Source organism: Cygnus olor, chromosome 20 (genome assembly GCF_009769625.2).
Source record: "Cygnus olor isolate bCygOlo1 chromosome 20, bCygOlo1.pri.v2, whole genome shotgun sequence".
Lineage (NCBI taxonomy): Eukaryota > Metazoa > Chordata > Aves > Anseriformes > Anatidae > Cygnus > Cygnus olor.
The window spans coordinates 6,793,362-6,810,713 of NC_049188.1; the positions used below are offsets into that span (position 1 = coordinate 6,793,362).

General features: G+C 38.4%; 1 protein-coding gene across 3 annotated transcripts in view; it reads left to right on the forward strand.

The window, feature by feature from the left end:
• FOXN1 (forkhead box N1) overlaps positions 1-8,842 on the forward strand; it is a 42,049-nt gene extending 33,207 nt beyond the window's left edge. For all 3 annotated transcript variants that reach the window (XM_040532981.1, XM_040532982.1, XM_040532980.1), the window contains exons 7-9: positions 4,800-5,007; positions 5,546-6,073; positions 7,869-8,842. In XM_040532981.1, coding sequence (XP_040388915.1) covers positions 4,800-5,007; positions 5,546-6,073; positions 7,869-8,137 — 1,005 coding nt within the window. In that variant the 3' untranslated portion in view covers positions 8,138-8,842. The remainder of the gene's footprint in view (positions 1-4,799; positions 5,008-5,545; positions 6,074-7,868) is intronic.
• Positions 8,843-17,352: the final 8,510 nt, after the last annotated feature.

Consider the following 17,352-nt stretch of genomic DNA (forward strand, 5'->3'; position numbering starts at 1 on the left):
CATTATCATGATAGATGAACTGTTAGGTTTCATTACACTTCTGTATTCCCAGAATTCCAGCTTTCCTCCCAAAGGAATCATCAGCTACCCTATTACTTATTACAAGTGAGAAAAGGGAAAAGAAAAAGAGAGCCCTACCATCCTAATTCAAGAAGTATCCCACGACAACACCACTAGTTACAATCCATGGAATAAAACTGAAGCACTCGATATTCTTTTTCTTTTAAGCCACACAGACACAAATGATTTTAGGCTAAACACACACGAAATTAAGTATTGATGACAATGTAAGTGGGGAAAGGAAAATGGGTAGAATGGCGCATGGCAAGAGAGAGATTTTTATTTCAGCCCTAAAATATTAGCTCTGTTTTCCATGCATTTGCCACTAGTTGCAGGAAACACTAATAACACAAGGGAAAATAATTAGAGAATCGTGAAAAAGGTCCTGGACCACCACATTTTGAAACCGGTGTTTTGCAGAACTATGTTTCTTAGCGTAAAGCACAAATTATACAATCTAAAGCAAAGTAACACATCCTTGTCTGATTACTTTTTTTCTAGAAAGAAAGCATAAATAAGTTTCAGGCACACAGGTGGTAATACTAAAAATAAGTTTTAGAGGCATAACAGCATACCCACTTTTATTCATCAGACCAAACTGCAATTAATTCTACTTTGTCTTACAATACATCTGATTAATAAAATTAATCAGCAGCTTGCAAAGCCAATGCTGCTGCTGCCAACGTGCACAGAGTATACCCGAGACTGTAACTCTACAAGGTGTCATCTTCCTGGTCCTGAAGTTAAGGGCATTGTGAAACAGTAGAAATATTTGGGAGACATACATCCTTTCCTCAACTATACATTGTGTGCAAGTATCGTGTATTATTTATATGGTGATACTTCCAAATATCACATATATAGGTACGTGTTCATCTGTCTGTGTGTATACATATGCCCATTTGTGCCTTGTGTATACTTTTCCTACAGCTTTAAATAACTGTTTTATACCTAATCTAAATCTTTCTCTTCTTAATTATCAAGACCTGCCTGTTCCACTGGAAGGGTTCTTTTGCAGATCCTCATGTCTTTTTCTTAAATCATTTAAAAGTCAATGAGAATGAGGTTAGTGCTTTCATATGCACCATAGGAAAAGAATGGTGCAGGGGTTATTACTGGAACATCCAGTATTTTGCAACAGTATTATTTTTGCATTTTACTTACAAATACAGAAAAATGATTGAATAGTTTCATCCCAAACGTCCTTAAAATAAGCACAGAAAATATGTCTATAAGGACTAAGCCCTACCTACTTCTGGTCTTTACAACAGCCCGTGGAATTATCAATATATGGCAAAAGCTAATATTCTCTATCCTCCCTCTTTTGGGGAAAGTTCAGAAAGATGAAGTAATGTAAAAATCAGCAAGGGACATTTTGTTGTTTATACTATAACTCATTAAATAGCAGGATTCAACAGGGGGAGGGGAAGCAATTTAAGTAGGAGAGAAACAGAGTACAAGTGTACATCGAATCTTGCTGGGAGACATTAGATGATACAAGCCTAGTCAAATTAACTCGTATTCGCTGCTGCAGCAAATTTAGTTTCTATGATGCAACAATCTCATTTCTAGTTGAAACAGAGCAATCCAACTCCTACGTCCTTAAAAAAAAAAATCTACACAGCTGAAGTTGAATTACTCTTTGATGTACCTCTCCCTTCTCTTGAGACCTAGATTTAAAGAGAAAGGGTTTTGCAAGATCACTGAACTCTTTAAACTTCAAGAGGCGGTCAGGATCAATGGGTCTGCACAATAATATTTTTTTGCTTGTCATCCTTTTTTTCTTTGTAGTGATTAGTGAGTCTAACACAAAGCTTTAATCTTGTTAATTGGAGTTATTGCCAGTGGTCTAAGAGGTTAGGGAGGTCTGTGGTCGGACGGACCTACAGCAGCAAGTATTTTCTTGCTCTGTCAAATTCCTTCTTCCCCACTACTCTGAATGTATCAATGACAAAAACAAGCTCTAGGAAGGGATCCCAATTGTACGAGAGCAACTTCAGAAGCCGAAGCTCAGTTCATTAACACAGAATCAAATATTAACTTAAAAAAACTGGTGGCAGAGCAGTAACAGGAGCACGCTGCTGTAGCGTTCCTTCAGGGCCCAGCTAGGTAAACAGCTATTTTTCTCTGCTCAGCAATACCACGTTTAATGCAAGAACCTGTTCAACTCTTGGCACTAGTCTCCAGAATAAGTCCGTGTACTTTTTGCTTTTACATTTCTAAAACTACCTCACAGTTTACACCCCCACACATTCTGAAAAGCTCTGAGAAACACATGCCACTCCCGTCTTCTCTGGGGCTTAGCAGAAACACCAATTATCCTGTCTAGATACAGAGGGATCTGTAGACTCACACACATCAAGAAACATGAATATTCCTTCAGGTTAGCTCATTCAGAACCTAAGTGCACATTTTACCTAGAAAGTTTTATTTACTTTTGGAACTGGCAGAAAATAGTTTGAATATGACCTGCAAGGGAGAAACACTGATGAGCATCTTTGGTGTTACCCTGTGGCAGAAGTATCGGGTTTGGTATTTTTGTTGGTTTGTTTTTAAAAATAGAAATGCAGGGTGTCTCACCTATGGGACTGGCTAACAAAATAGCGAAATGCTGACATCAGGTGGGCCAAAAGGGTAGGAACTTTGCTGTTATGAAAGGAAAATACTTTCTGCTTTAGTTAACATCATGTTTTCAACTTTCACAACCAATCAATACTTTTAATGAAGAAAGCATTATACTTGACCCTCAGATTCTTCAGTTGGGCTATTAACTCCTTATTGCATGAGACAGACTTTCACAACAAGCTAGAAAAGACCACTTTTTACTTTTATAAATAAATATAAATAATTATGACATATTTTGCATCCATGAATATAGATCGATAGTGAGTAGCACTTCGGCAACTTCACATGCCTTTGAGAGTTGTTTGATTTCTTTTAATTCACATGACACACAGATGAGTTGTTTTTTTGTTGCTGTTGTTATTTTGGAGGGGAACAAGAAAAGTATTCAAAATTAGTCATAAAAAACAGAAAAAGAAAAAAGGCTTCACATACACCTGTACTGAAGATCTTTCTTTGTAATCTAATGAGTTCTAAAGTCATTCTCACTAGAGATTTCTTCTCTCATCTCTGCAAATATCATTTGACCAACACAGGTAAAGCTAATTTAAAAAAAATAAACGTAAAAAGAAATCCTGATCTTACAATGACAGGGGAAAAAGTCTAGCTGAACCAGCAGTTGCATCTGTTACAGTGGAGCTGTGTTTCTCAGATTGTTGATTCCTACCATTATGTGCCAAGTCATTTTTCCTGCTCCCTTCTTTTTTATGATTATACTGCAGTGGCAGTGAGCTAAGGCAGTTCTGCTCACACGTGCAACCAACAGCATTGTACAGCACCTACCAAAAGAAAAGCAAGGAAGTGACACATCAGGAATTTGCTGTAGGAATCTTTTGATACGAATCAGCACACTAATTTACAAAGCCTAAACATGATGGGCAGTATCTTTTGGCTGCATGACTAAGTAAACAGAAAGGAGTTAAATCAAACAAACAAAGCTCCGTAAAAACTTATATGCAATAAAATAGTACAGTGCCATTTCTTCAAGATCAATTTTAACAGGCGTTTCCCACCAGAATCTGAGCATGACCTTCTTCTGAGTGCTTCCCTTATATTCTCTTCAGCAACTCTTATTGCTTGAAAAAGAACTGAAAATAAGTTAATAAAAAAAGTAAAAATCAAAAACAAACAGGAAAAAATGTAAGCCAATTTACTTAATGACCAAGAGTCTCAAACTTTAAAGTCAGATCGAGAGAAAACTTTTAAAAATGTTGTCTTATTGAAAATAGAAAAACATTTAAAAGTACATCAATAGATAATTATGAGACAAAACTATTTCCCAATTTGCAGAAACATGCTTTAAAATCTATCATATATGTATGTACATCTCCATATAAAACTGAGAAAACGGAGGAAGACTTTTTGGCCTCAAGTTTTCTTCTTTTTTCCATTCTTGCAGTTGAACGCAAAACTGCCCTCAGAGTAAGGAGGGAATTTTGTTTACACCTCATTAATTAGCAAACACCTAAATAAGAATGGAGGAATAATTTTAATGAAGCTTACATGTGCTGTGCAGTTTAAAGAGCCTTCCAGCTTCCACTACTGAGTTAAAAATAAATGTAAAGCAAAAGGTTCCAGTGATCAGATGTAGAAACCTGTATCTCATCTGTAGGGTTTGCAATTAAACCATTTGGTGATATAATTGGCTAGTATACAATGTTACACCTACAGCAGCAGGCTAAAATTCTTTTGAAATCTGCCTGGACACTTAATTTGAGTCCAAGTAGGATGTAGTCCCTCAATTATGTGTTTGAAGTTTTTCCACCTGTTCCAAAACAGATTTAGAAGACAGATTTCCTGTTACTTCACAGTTCTAGAATATAGTTCTTTACAGTCTTAATTCCTGTGATTTGCAAATTCACTCTTAAAACTCTAGCAGCCCCTCTGACAAGGCCAACCTTCCTGCTTAGATCGATTACTATTTTATCAGATTCCTCCCTTCCTGCACAACGTGACTCTAACATTTCTTATGGCTTCCTTCTAACAAACAAACTTCATATTGTAGAAAGTATAATCTAATCAGCATCTCTTATAGTCTCACCAGTCAAAATGGAGAAATATATTTGGGATTTTTTTTTCCTTGAAATTCCATTCTTAGATTGGGTTTGTTTTTCCAGACAGCTCCAGATGGCTGGAAGAATTCTGTGCGCCACAACTTATCTTTGAACAAATGCTTTGAGAAAGTTGAAAACAAGACAGGCAATTCTTCTCGGAAAGGCTGTTTGTGGGCTCTGAATCCAGCCAAAATTGATAAGATGCAGGAGGAGCTTCAGAAATGGAAGAGGAAAGACCCAGTTGCTGTAAGGAAGAGTATGGCAAAGCCAGGTCAGTAATGTATTAGTGTGTTAGTTCTCCAACAGCAGTCCCCAGAACTTTTCTTTGCAACGTGCACCAAGCTGTATAACAGAATTTACACATAATTTAGGAAAACATTTCAGAATTTTTCCATAACATATGTTTAAAAAAGCAGAATTAAATAAGACCTGGTTTTGCAGGAGTGCTTCTAAATAGGCCCCAAAAGCACAACTTTATCACTACAATGAGAAAAAATTCTCTCTTCATCTTGAAGTTTAGTGAGATGTCAAGACAACCTTGAAATAATTACTACAGAACAAAAATTTAAATTAACTGATAAATACGCAATCTTTAAACAGGGAAACAATCTACTAAATACGCACTTAGCACTGACAATTTAGAAAAACATTTCAGGCTTTTGGAGTTCTCATTGCAAGGCCTGCACTTCTGTTTGCCTGTCCATTCATCCTTTTCCCGCGGAATACTAAAATTCCAGCTGCAAACTGTGAAGATTAAGGCTCTGCTAGGAATTCAATTACGGATTTATTTTTTTCCCCTTGTTTTGCAGAAGAGCTTGACACGCTGATAGGCGACAAAAACGAAAAGCTGAGATCTTCTATCATGTCCTGCAGCCCAACCGCTGTTGCAAGCGCATCCCTTTCCAGGCAGATGGCAGTCCAACCCCACTCCTTAGGCGAGCCCTCTCTTTCCTCCGGTGTACCACCGCCGCTCCATCCCATCCACACGCCTGGAGCCCTGCACGTCAAGAACCCGGTACCCAGCCTGCTGGGAGGGCAGCAAACCGCCTGCTACACCTCACCACCGGGCTTCCCTCCCATGTCGAGCACTCTAATGCAGCAGACGCCCGAGCACCAGCCGCTGTTTCCTTCTGGGGAGGCTCCCAACGAAGCCAGATGCCAGCCCGGCATCAGTCAGGACTCCCCGCTGCCAGCACAGACACCCCCGGCATGTGGCATGAAGGTGCTGGCAGAGCAGAGCGCGGCCAGGACGGTGCACGACCCGCTCCTGCAAGAAGGGGACCTCAGCACCGACATTGATGCTCTCAACCCGTCCCTCACCGACTTCGACCTCCAAGGTGGGCATCCAAGGTACTCCCACGGCCTAGGCTCGCCCCATCTTCCCCCTTCCTTTTTTAAATGCATCCCACATTAACGCAAACACTAGCAAAAATAAGCTTTACTTAGCTTTTTGAACTCATTGTGCACGCCGCAAGCACCACCTCACTAGGTTACGTTATTCTGTGCAATATGAAATTCCACATTATGTCTTCAAAAAGTTTCCCAAGACAGCTACGGATTTACATCCAGGGTTTACAAAAAACAACCCTGCTTACTCTTGCCAAGGATTGCTGATATTATGTATTGCAATACGTTTGGAATCTTCTTCATCAATATTGATTCAAAGCCTTCCCATATCTTTGCTCAAAAGAATGCTCTTTACTCCCTCACAGGCTTCCCAGGCACCCACATGTTCTATGCACTGAATAATTATGTTATCTGAGGTGTTCTTAAATACTTAATCGTGCAATGCTGACACCAAAATTCCCAGTATTAAATAACTGAATCATCTTGAATGGACAGGATTTTGAACATGGCTTTCCATGCAAGAAAAGTAATCAAAAATACCAAGTTTACACATATATATAAACACATAAAAATTGTGGCCTCCAAACGAGCAGCTCTTGCAGCATCAAAAAGCACGCAAGGTTTGCCTTCCTGCATGGACAAACAGTGTTACACAAAGCAGCCTAAAAGACAGAGTAAAAGATGCAATTTTAATAATCCACAGCACTCAGCAAATGCAATTACCTTGCCATTGTACAGTCACAAATATTCCGCAATCCTGCCATGCCCAGATTGCTTTACCAGGATTAACAATGTAATTTTTTGAATCCTTTGCCACTTCCTCTTTCAGGCAGCCAGGTCTCACATTCCATTCATTTCACTTAATCTCTGCCCATTTTATTCAGTTTAACACGCTCATTTGTAGTGTGAGTATTCCGCATGCTTCGCTAATATGGTATGATTCCATCTTCCCTCTGTACTTGCCTTCTTCCTTAAGTTATTTACCTTTACCTAAGCTTTTTTTCCTTTCTTTCTTTAAAAAATTATCAAACTCAAATCAGAGGTTCTGGACCTTGAGATAAAGCCTTCTCACTGGTAGGAAAATCATTATGCACACACACAAAATCAAGCTTTTTCAAGCAAAAGTTTTATCCCATTTGATAGCCTGCAGAAGATGGGTATAGCTTTGGAGCAGCAGTATCCCTGCCAGCACCCTTCAAAGAAACCTTCAGTGAGGGACATGGGAAACGCAGCCCTCCTGCGGCACCTTGTTTAGTGCTGTCACCGAGACAGGCATGTTCAATGGAAAGACAGGAAACATTTTGGCATAATTCAGGAAAAAAAATGAATATTTCAGATCATTTGATTCCTCAGGTCACTTGCATGTCCGGTAACTTAGTTTGTAATCCAGATAAAGCTGTGCCATAAGCATATGAGAAGCCCAGCTGTATTATTTGCAGATTTGTCTTCAGTAGCTTACAAAGATTACAGAGGTGACTTCCCCTTTCGTGGTGCTTTCTTCAACTAGAAGTTACACTTCAGTAAGGATATATTTGCAACAGAATCTTGCCAATTATCAACATAAATAATTTTCTTAAATTAATGCTTCTTTCTCTAAGATTTAAATTTATAATGGAGACAGACAAATAATAACTAGCTAAACCATCTTTCTCCTTTCTCAATCACAAGTGATTAAGAGTACATAAAGCATACACAACTGCATAATTGCTGATTTCTCACGTGAAACCACATTTCAAAAAGGCACGAGTAAAGAAAGTTGAATCGATCCTTTTTGTTTTGTCACAGGAAATCTTTGGGAGGAGCTGAAAGATGACAGTCTAGCCGTGGATCCCCTAGTTCTCATTTCATCATCCCCATCGTCTTCCCAGTGTTTCCCTTCTCATTGCCAGATGGAGAACGGCGGCAGCAGCAACATCAACATGCAAAACGGAACTCCGCACAGCAACTTGCCTGACCTACAGCTCACTACCCTTTACTCTGCCTTTATGGAGTTGGATACAGTGTCTCCTGCCTACTTAAGTAATTCTGGATCCAAACCTATAGCACTAATGTGAACCACACGCCATCCTAGTTATAATTATTTTTGTCCAGATACAGCCCTAACCATCACACACACACACAGTTTATGTCAGCTACAAGTGCTGAAACCGTGGCCATTGGAATAAGAGTGATCTTTTTCCAGAACTCACCTGCAGGATATGTAGCTTTACTTTAATAACTTCTACAAACAGATACTAAAAATAATAATAATAATAATAATAATTAAAAAAATGGAAAAGAACTATTTAAAGATAATGTTGTTAACCACTGTATTGGTCAACACCATTTTATCAAGCCACTCATCTTCTGCATCTTCCTGAAACAAGTGACTATAAGAAGAAAACTAATGATTTTCAGATATTTTTATGAAAGCTGCTTGCAAATGAACACTGAAGTCAAGGAAAACGATAATCTAACTTATTTCCTGAAGCCAATGATGTCAACAACATCTGCTACAGACCACTACAAAAAAATAACAAAAATAATATTAACAAAAAAATCCACACACTAAAACATTTATAGTCCCCTTGAAAGAATTTCTGGGTTTTGATAAACAAGAACATAACCTGAAAATTCTGCAAGTATTAGAAGATAGAGGACTAGCTGCTGAGAGACTAAAACAAAGCAACAAATATGCTTTAGTGAAAAATCTAAGTTTTACTGTGTTTTAAAAGAAATTTAAAACTGTTTTTTTTAATAAAAAAGAACAAAACAATTTAATAGAATTTTTACGTGGCTGCTAATTATTCATATTAATTCCTCTACTTTTACCCAGATAAGCTGAACAGTAAGATGAATTATTCAACCATTAAATCAAGATTATTTTTATATTACTACTATCATTTTTCAAAAAGACAGAGAACAATAATTGTTGCAGCTAGCCAAATCTGGAGAGCATCTCTATTTTAGCATCCAGTTGACATCTGAAACATCCACCAGGGTTTATGATGACGCTGATGAGCCCTTGCTTTAGCATAGCACACTCCTCCTACTGTGAGCTAAACCGGGGCTTTTCAGTAGCCATTTCCTCAGGAACACTCTTCTCTCTCAACTTACCATAAAGCTGCTGCTTGTGACATTACAGAATTGTTTTTTATTGCACATGAAGACAAAGCAATTTGGAGCAGGAACCTTTAACACTAAGGAATATAGTCTACAAACCAAATAAATATGAAAGTACGCTTTCTTGGATGACATCTCTGTTCATGCATTGTGGAAACAGGAGAAACTAAGCAGGTTAAAATTTGAGTTGGACAAGGTCGCTTACACTGCAGAAAAGAAAAAAAAGTAGCAAGGAACTGTAATGAAAAGCACAGACGAGGTAGAAAGAACAGTGAGACAGTACTGATGAAATAAGCGCACATAGGTCTGGCTAGCCTACCTTCTCAGCAAGGTGGGATTAATGCCACTTGAGACTGCAGCCAAGCTCAGGTTCAAATCTACACCCTCATCTATGCCTACTAGCCCAAGCTTAAAGCAAAAGCAGATTAGGGGCAGACAGGTAGAGAAGACCTCAGAAGAATATGTGTGATGTAACACATAATCCCTTACACAGCTATTAAGAAATCCACACTTGATTTGAGCGCCTCTTGCTCTGCATTCCTGCAGCCAGAATATGCAGAGTGAGAAACATATTCAAGCTTGCCAAGCTCTTCTGTGGAGAAAAACAGCAGGGACACGGCCATACAAACAGAAGTTAGGAGCTGGGAGAATCGATTCTTGACATTCACATCACTAGAAACATGCAAATTAAATGACAAGCCTAAAGCATACACTATGTAAAGTTGATGAACACTATATTCAGTATAATTTAAAAGTTACCAAGTCACAAATAAATATGTATCAGGCACAAGCTTAATGAGCGATAATACTATGCTAGATACCTTTTAGGAAAAAAAAAAGAACCAAACAAACATATATTCTAATGTAACCATGCACTGAGGGAAAGCAAAACCAAACAGCCCGCCCCACACTCAGGTAGCAGCAGGCTGCTGTACCCCCTGCCGGCTCTGCAACACATAGCTATTACTCCTTGAAATATGCCAGCATCACTCCTAAGCCTTCCAGAAAGGGAGATGACAGTGTAAAAAAGCAGCACTTGCCTAGACTAAATGAATAAAAGATGTCTGATTGTCCAACTTACAAGGAACCATGGAAAACATGACAAATCCTACCTATTTCGTGAGCTTCATTGGAACCTTAACAACCGTTTTCAACGTCCATTCAGCTCCACAGCTCTTTCCTTGGCAACTTGGGGCTGGAAGCAGAGCCTAGCACTAATAGGAACACATTGAATGCACCTGGTTATGTAAGTGGCCACAGTTTGTGTATCTTTGTCAGAAAAACAGGAGCTAAAGCAACAAATGCATCCTGAATACATAGACCACGATACTGTAACGGGCAATAAAGTTTTGCAGGATTAAAAATAGACATATACATTTAGTACATAATGTTACCTACGAGTATTAGATTGTTTGGCTTGTGCTGAGAAACTGATTTCCACGACTCTGTGCACATGTATACTGCCTGCCCGACTCATTGAGCACAGCCGTGCCAGCACCCTGCACAGCTGGGGTGAAACCACCCGCCACGACCCTCCCCAGCTGTGGAGACACATCCACTCAGATTCAGGGAACATCCACACCGATGTCAGTGGGAATTCCAAAAATAGCTACTTACGCCCTTAAGGACTTTTCAGGATAAGACTGTCTCCATTTATAGGTCCTGCACTGCAAACACCGGTAAGGTGGTACGCAGATCAACATTTTCAGAGGCCTAAGGGAGTGAAATATTCAGTTGTTAACTACCTTGTAACACCACATGCATCAAATTCCTGTTAGCCCATATAAAAATCCTTATAAATTTTTGCATACCAAGTACCACAGTGAACCACATGATGTCCAGTGAGATATTACCATACAAAACTAACAATCTTCCCACCAGTTTGTATTTGGCTGAGGAAAATGATGTCAAGAAAATGCATGAGAACATACCACATGAAAGGCTTTAAAAAGGTCCATCACTCTAAAAGTACAGGAAAATTGTAATGAACTACTTGTGATTAAAAGAAATTCTTGAGACTATGGCACATGAAAAAAAAAATCCATTAAAATGGACAGTATGATTCTGAACAGCACTTTACCAAGATGAGCTAAATATCCGCTACAGAAACTCAAAATTCATAGATTTTAAATTTGCTTTTAAAAAGATTTTTTTTTTTTTACTGTGTTAAGGATATAAATTAAGGGGATAGCAATTCATTCATATTTCATAAATTCCTGTGGCATTCATATATTCTAAACTCTGCACTTACCAGTCTAGGACATTCTTTCAGATGCGCTAATATATTCTATGTATGTGACCGTAAGGATTATCACAAGCAGGGAAGGGGGGAACAGAAAGAGAGAGAAAAACCTAAGCTTCATAACGTATTCTATATTTTTCATGGTAATAAGTCTTTGAAGAATGACCAGACATAAAGAACAAAAAGGTAAATGAACACTCTGACATGTTTTTCTTGTGTTTTTACTTGACTTACTTGACTTACTGTATTGACACAAAGGAGGCTTGTCCTCCTTACATAATTATAAGTTATTTATTCTAAGCACCTTAAAGTATTTTTTCCAATGCATTCTATATTTAAGACTGTTGGACATTTCACAGAAGCTAAAAGCCATTACATATTTTTTCTTATATTAAAAAAAATAATGTTCAAAAAAAGACTGCAAGTTATTAACCAATATAAATCGTCTGGGTTCCCCCCCTCCTCTTCTCCCCCCATTTAGGCTCTTACATCCAGAATTTAATTGCCCTGCTTCAGTTTAGCATTACTGATTCTGGTACACACATACCAAAAAAAGAAGAAAAAAAGAAAACACTGACGTATGGGCACATCAAGAAAGAGTCCTACTATAAACTACAACTCCAGAAAAATATTTTTAAAGTAAAAAACACGTTTAACTCCTTTTATTCAAGTTTATTGCTTCCAGAAGAATAACCCTTATCTTGTGTAAGTACTTGTAAAATAATTTTGACACAGTTGTTAATAGCACAGCGAGCATTTTCTTAGAACTTGTAGAACTAGTGACACCTTGTGCTGTACCTACCATGAAACAGGCATTTTGCATGTTGCAAAGCTTTTTAAGGTACATTTGCAGTAAAGCCCATTTTTAGTCATATTGATACAGGGGGAGAAAGGAAGAAAAGAATGAAGTTTTCCCAGTCCAAGTTTAATGATATTTGCTTAATCAGACTAAATCAAACACATTATGCAAACAGACAAGAAAAAACTCTTAAGTATAATTACCGTAAAAATATCTTATTGCCAAACAGAAGAAAGTGTTCACTGTTGCCCTCTCCAGCATATGATTAGGAAAAATTTGCATTCTAAAGTTTAAAATTTATTAGTTTAACTTTTTTGATTGTATGTTTCATTTAAATGTCAGAAAAATTCAAATAATAGCAATTTACATTAGAACTACGTTTTCAAGCTCTTTTTTCATGACATGAGTTCAAATTAAGTGCTACAAGACTTCTGGCTAAGCTAGGCTGTCTCCTATGTATTTTCTGTTATAAAACCATCACCTCTGAAAGCTCATTTGCTTTTCTTGTTACTGTTCTTTTCAGATATGTTCGTATCTTTTCATAATCTCTCAAAGCCTTGGCACAGCACTGAGCTACTTAAAAAAGACAGTGATGAATAGGTATTATGGAACAGAGAAAGTATGAACTAGCACGTCAGGGCTTCTTTAGGCCTCTAACTTTCTTCTTTTCACACAGAGATTAAAAAGAAAAGTGCCAGTGACTTACTGGCACTTTCAAATAACATTAAACTACCGTCTGAAACAAATATTTGGTTTCCAGGCCTTAGGTAATCAATGCTGATTTCTCATTTGTACAATACTTCAATCAGACTTCCATATCCGTATGTAAATATTTGTATTCAGCTTTTGCAGACTTTTAATCCATTTCTAGTCTAATACAGACAAAAACAAAACATTCACTAGCTGATGAACTATATGGTCCTCATGCATCCCTCCCTACAACAACGTAACTGGAAGTTTTAAACTAGTCTTTCTCATGTGTGGCCAAAGAAAAAAATTTACTTGAGAACTACTGATTTGTACTACTAAAATAATGAAGCAATTGAGCTAGTTCATAAAATAAAGTTTAAATCCAGTTCCTTTGAGAAGCTGAAAGGTTTTTTTTGTTTGTTTTTTGTTTTTTTTTTTAGGTCTTGTTCAGACAAAGAACCAAATGTGCACAAATGATACTCATTTGCACGTTAGTGAAAATAAACAGCAGTAGGAACAACATTAAGGCGTACTGGATTTATTTCCCCTGGCTGCTTCCCAGTCAGCTAGCATACTGATGAAAAGTCTCGGATACAATACGATTGGTGTAACAAATATCGAACGGGTTGTGAACAGACAAGAGATGACCACTGACATGGAACCACCACCAAACGAGTGCCTTTGCTGGTGGTGGGAAGCTGGCAGCCGGTGCTATTCAGTGTTTTGTAATAGCGATTTTTCTGTCTTTTGCGAAATCTGTTCCAAGACCTTGTGGGACCCTTCGGTCACAGATTGCTGGGCCTGGGCTCTGAGCAGTAAAGGTGTAGGGTAAGCAGGAAGGCAGCCCCCATAACCTCCCTGGCTCAGCAAGGGCCTCGGAATGTCCACAGGGGCTGGAACTCCTCTCCAACAGTGACCGAGTTCCCCCTGACCTGGCTGCAAATCGTTTTTTCTGCACAGGTAGCGAACTACGTGTCTCAAGGCCGCTAAGTACGGATGAGCAGGCTGCAGTCGCTGGCTACTAAGCCTCCCTAATCCATAGCAGCAAAGCACTGAAACACGGCACTGCTCAGACAAATTGAAGACTTCCTATTTTAAACCTCTCGATTTTTAACCCGGGCATAGGAGAGGGGCGTAAAACCATTAAAATTTGTATTCCCAACAAAACCACTCAGGCCTAGGCCGTCATTAGGAGCGTTACTCAAGCTTTTTATTCACACTGCGGTCACCAGAAAATAAATTACGTCAACCGAGGCGCGGTGTGGGCCTCCTCACCGCACGGAGGGGCCGGGGCCGTTGGCAGGGCTCGCCGAGCCCCGCCGCTACCACAGTCCCCGGCAGGCAGGGCCGCGGCTTGCCGCTGCAGGCTGCAGTGCCAGCAAGGGTGCATTTGGTGCACTTTGAGCCAGTGTGAAAAGCCTGGCAGCAGGCAGGGATGAGCAATGAGCTAAAAACAAGGCAGGTGTGGCCCTGCGAGCGTTTCCTGCAGACTGGGTTTTCCACCCCAGAAAGCAGCGCGGAGGCGGCCGGCAGGGGAGTTCATGCCGCTAAGGGCTGCCAAGGGCACGCGTTGGCAGCCATAGGCAGGCACAAGGGCTGGAAAGGGCCTTTAGGAAGAGACAGCGTAAGGGACGAGTCCTTTGGTAGGTGCAATTTAAAAACAAAGCACCAGAAGGGTATTTGCACGACTTGGATGAACAAAGAATTTAAGATCTCACTCGCCAACCAGCTACTGAAGAATTTAATTTCAACCACATGAATAAGCCCAGCATGTTTGTGCCTGTCTGAGGCACCAGGCTTAAATGATTGCTTAGGGCATTTATTATACTTACCTTTAACTCCATTACTTCAGAACATCAAAAAGGGAAACAACAACAGAAAAAAAAAACAAACTATGGAAACAAAAATATTTTGTACCAAGTAGCCAATTAATCAAAGGAGATAAAGAGTTGCTGTAATGCTTTTAGTGCAAAGTTTTGCTTTGGGTAGAAATAATCTTTCTAATTTTAATGGAAAGAAATTCAAATGTTAGCTGAAATAATAGTCTTAAAAGTTATTGAGGTGGTGACACATGTACTTACATTTCCTGCAAGCATCTCTTGCCAGATAGCCCCAGGAAACTTAGGCATGTATTTTTTGACTGCAAAGAATATTTCTGAACTGTTGTTTCAAACCTGGCTTATGACAAATGCCAGCGGATGAACTTCAGCAGGAGAATGGCTTTAAAAGGTACAGGACATCTTGGTTGTAAAGAGACTTGGCATGTCTGGGACAGAAAGTTTTTATTTCCTCTGAACAGCATGCTTATAATGAGGCCTCTGTCCACACTTTAATTTTAGGGGACATAGTGTACCCTCTGTTCTCCTGACTTACGAAACTGTACAGACATCAAAGTAGGCAGAAGGTTTAATTAGACAGTTAATTATATATAAGGGTGGTAAAGTATGCATTTGGGAAATAATAACATGATTTTCAAAACTAGTTGAATGCCAGCGAACAGAGTAACATTCACATAACTGTGGTATGCTGTACCTTTCACGACATCATTCATAAAGTAATTTTTTTTTTTTTGTACTAAACTAGGATCTAGATACTTCTAGCTCTCGGGTCTAGTGTGTGTAATAAAGTGCACCTTTTATAGCTGAAACTGAGTATACATGCTCGAAGGATGCTTTGTGCACCCATCTCTTTGCTTAGCTGTGTGCATGAGGAAATAAATACATCTTTAAAAAATACAGAGGACTAGCAAGTGAACTGATATATAAATGTAAGTCTTATATTTTACTGAAAGCTTTACATACAACTGCAGGACATTACCCAAGCTTTGCTACTGAATTTTGTCTTACTACTGAAAAAAAAAAGCTACTTACACATCCTATAGCCAAGCAAGTAAAAGAGATACAGCTGTGTGTATAACTGTTACAGTAAATACAGCAAATCTGGTGTCTTCCAATAATTCTTGATCTGGAATCATTTTTTGACTCATTATAGATAAACTATAAAGATTATAAATTATCCAGTCTGGAATTCCCCTCTTCTGATTCATTCTGTCTTTCAGTAGGAGAGGAAGAATGAAAGTGTTTAGAACTCTTTTCCTCCGTATGTATTAACTTTCTTTCATAAAATAACTTTCATTATGCATTTTACGTATTGCTGTTATAACTTCCCTGCCTGTTTTTATTTCTTTCTACAAATTACTTTCACATGCAAGCTTCATTAACATTGTTTACTCCCTCTACTAGAATAATTAAATTATTATTAAATAAACCAGGCCTTTGTTATTTAAGGTCCTATGTCAGTTTTCAGAATAATGTCTGGGAATCATCCAACTGCAACTGCACTTTACCTAAATTCTCTTTGTAGCTCTAATTAAAATATATTACCCAGTATGATTTCACCTCCTGTTTTGAGTTCTTGTACAGCACTGGTTAAGGAAAAAAAAAATCTCTGTAAAGCAATTACTCCTTTTTGTGGACTTAAATAGGTAGAATAAATACCTTTGGTTTATCCTAGCATGCAATGGTAGACCTTTCTAAAATTTTCTTTCAAAATATTTTTTTTTCTTAAAGGTAAATGTTGGAAAACTTGGAATAGTAAATCAGTGAGAAGTATTCTTATTACAGTTAAGAAATGTTAAGGGAATGCAGGTCACTGCAAGATGAATGTCCTTGAATAATGACAAAAGAATTAGAACCATGGTGTGAACATGTAAGATGTGCCACAATAGCTAAGCAGCTGACAAATACCATAAGAAATAAAAATCTGAGGAGAGGTACAGAACATCTCTGGAATAATTAGGCATACTTAGTCGTAAAATATGAGACACACATACTACCTAAGAAAAAAAGATGAAAAAGCATTGTTAATGCTTTCTAAGGAACACTGAGACATTTATTTCTGTAGACATTTAACACTGGGAAACTTTTTCTTGATTTTTTTTTGATGGCTCTCTTCAGCCTCAGAAGTTTTTTAAACAGTTCAGGAAATTATACTAAAGCATCAGAGACCGTTTAACCTGCCTTCAGAGTTATTAGGACTGATTTTGCTATCTCTGCTGTTTAGGTATTCGGTGAAATCAGCATCTACTCATTTCAAGAATTCTAAGAAAACAGACCTTATGCTTCCTGTTGTTCAGGTAATTCCAAGAGTACGCTTAATCAGGAGAGAGTGTCTAAACACAGAGAGCCTGTACGGGCAAAACCAGAAACTATCATTTGATTTAGAAGAGTCTGTAAGAGAACTGATGTCAAACTTTTGATTATGTCTTCATCGCAGATTTCAGATGAGTGATAGCTGAACAATAGTCATGTTACAAACCTGTGCTCAAGTCATCACCCAATTGCAGAATTCAGTGCGGGTATTTCATGCAGCTCCAAGTAATAGTCCAAAAGTTAAAGCCTTCTCTTAATAAATTTCTTCTGCAAGTTCCAGTACAA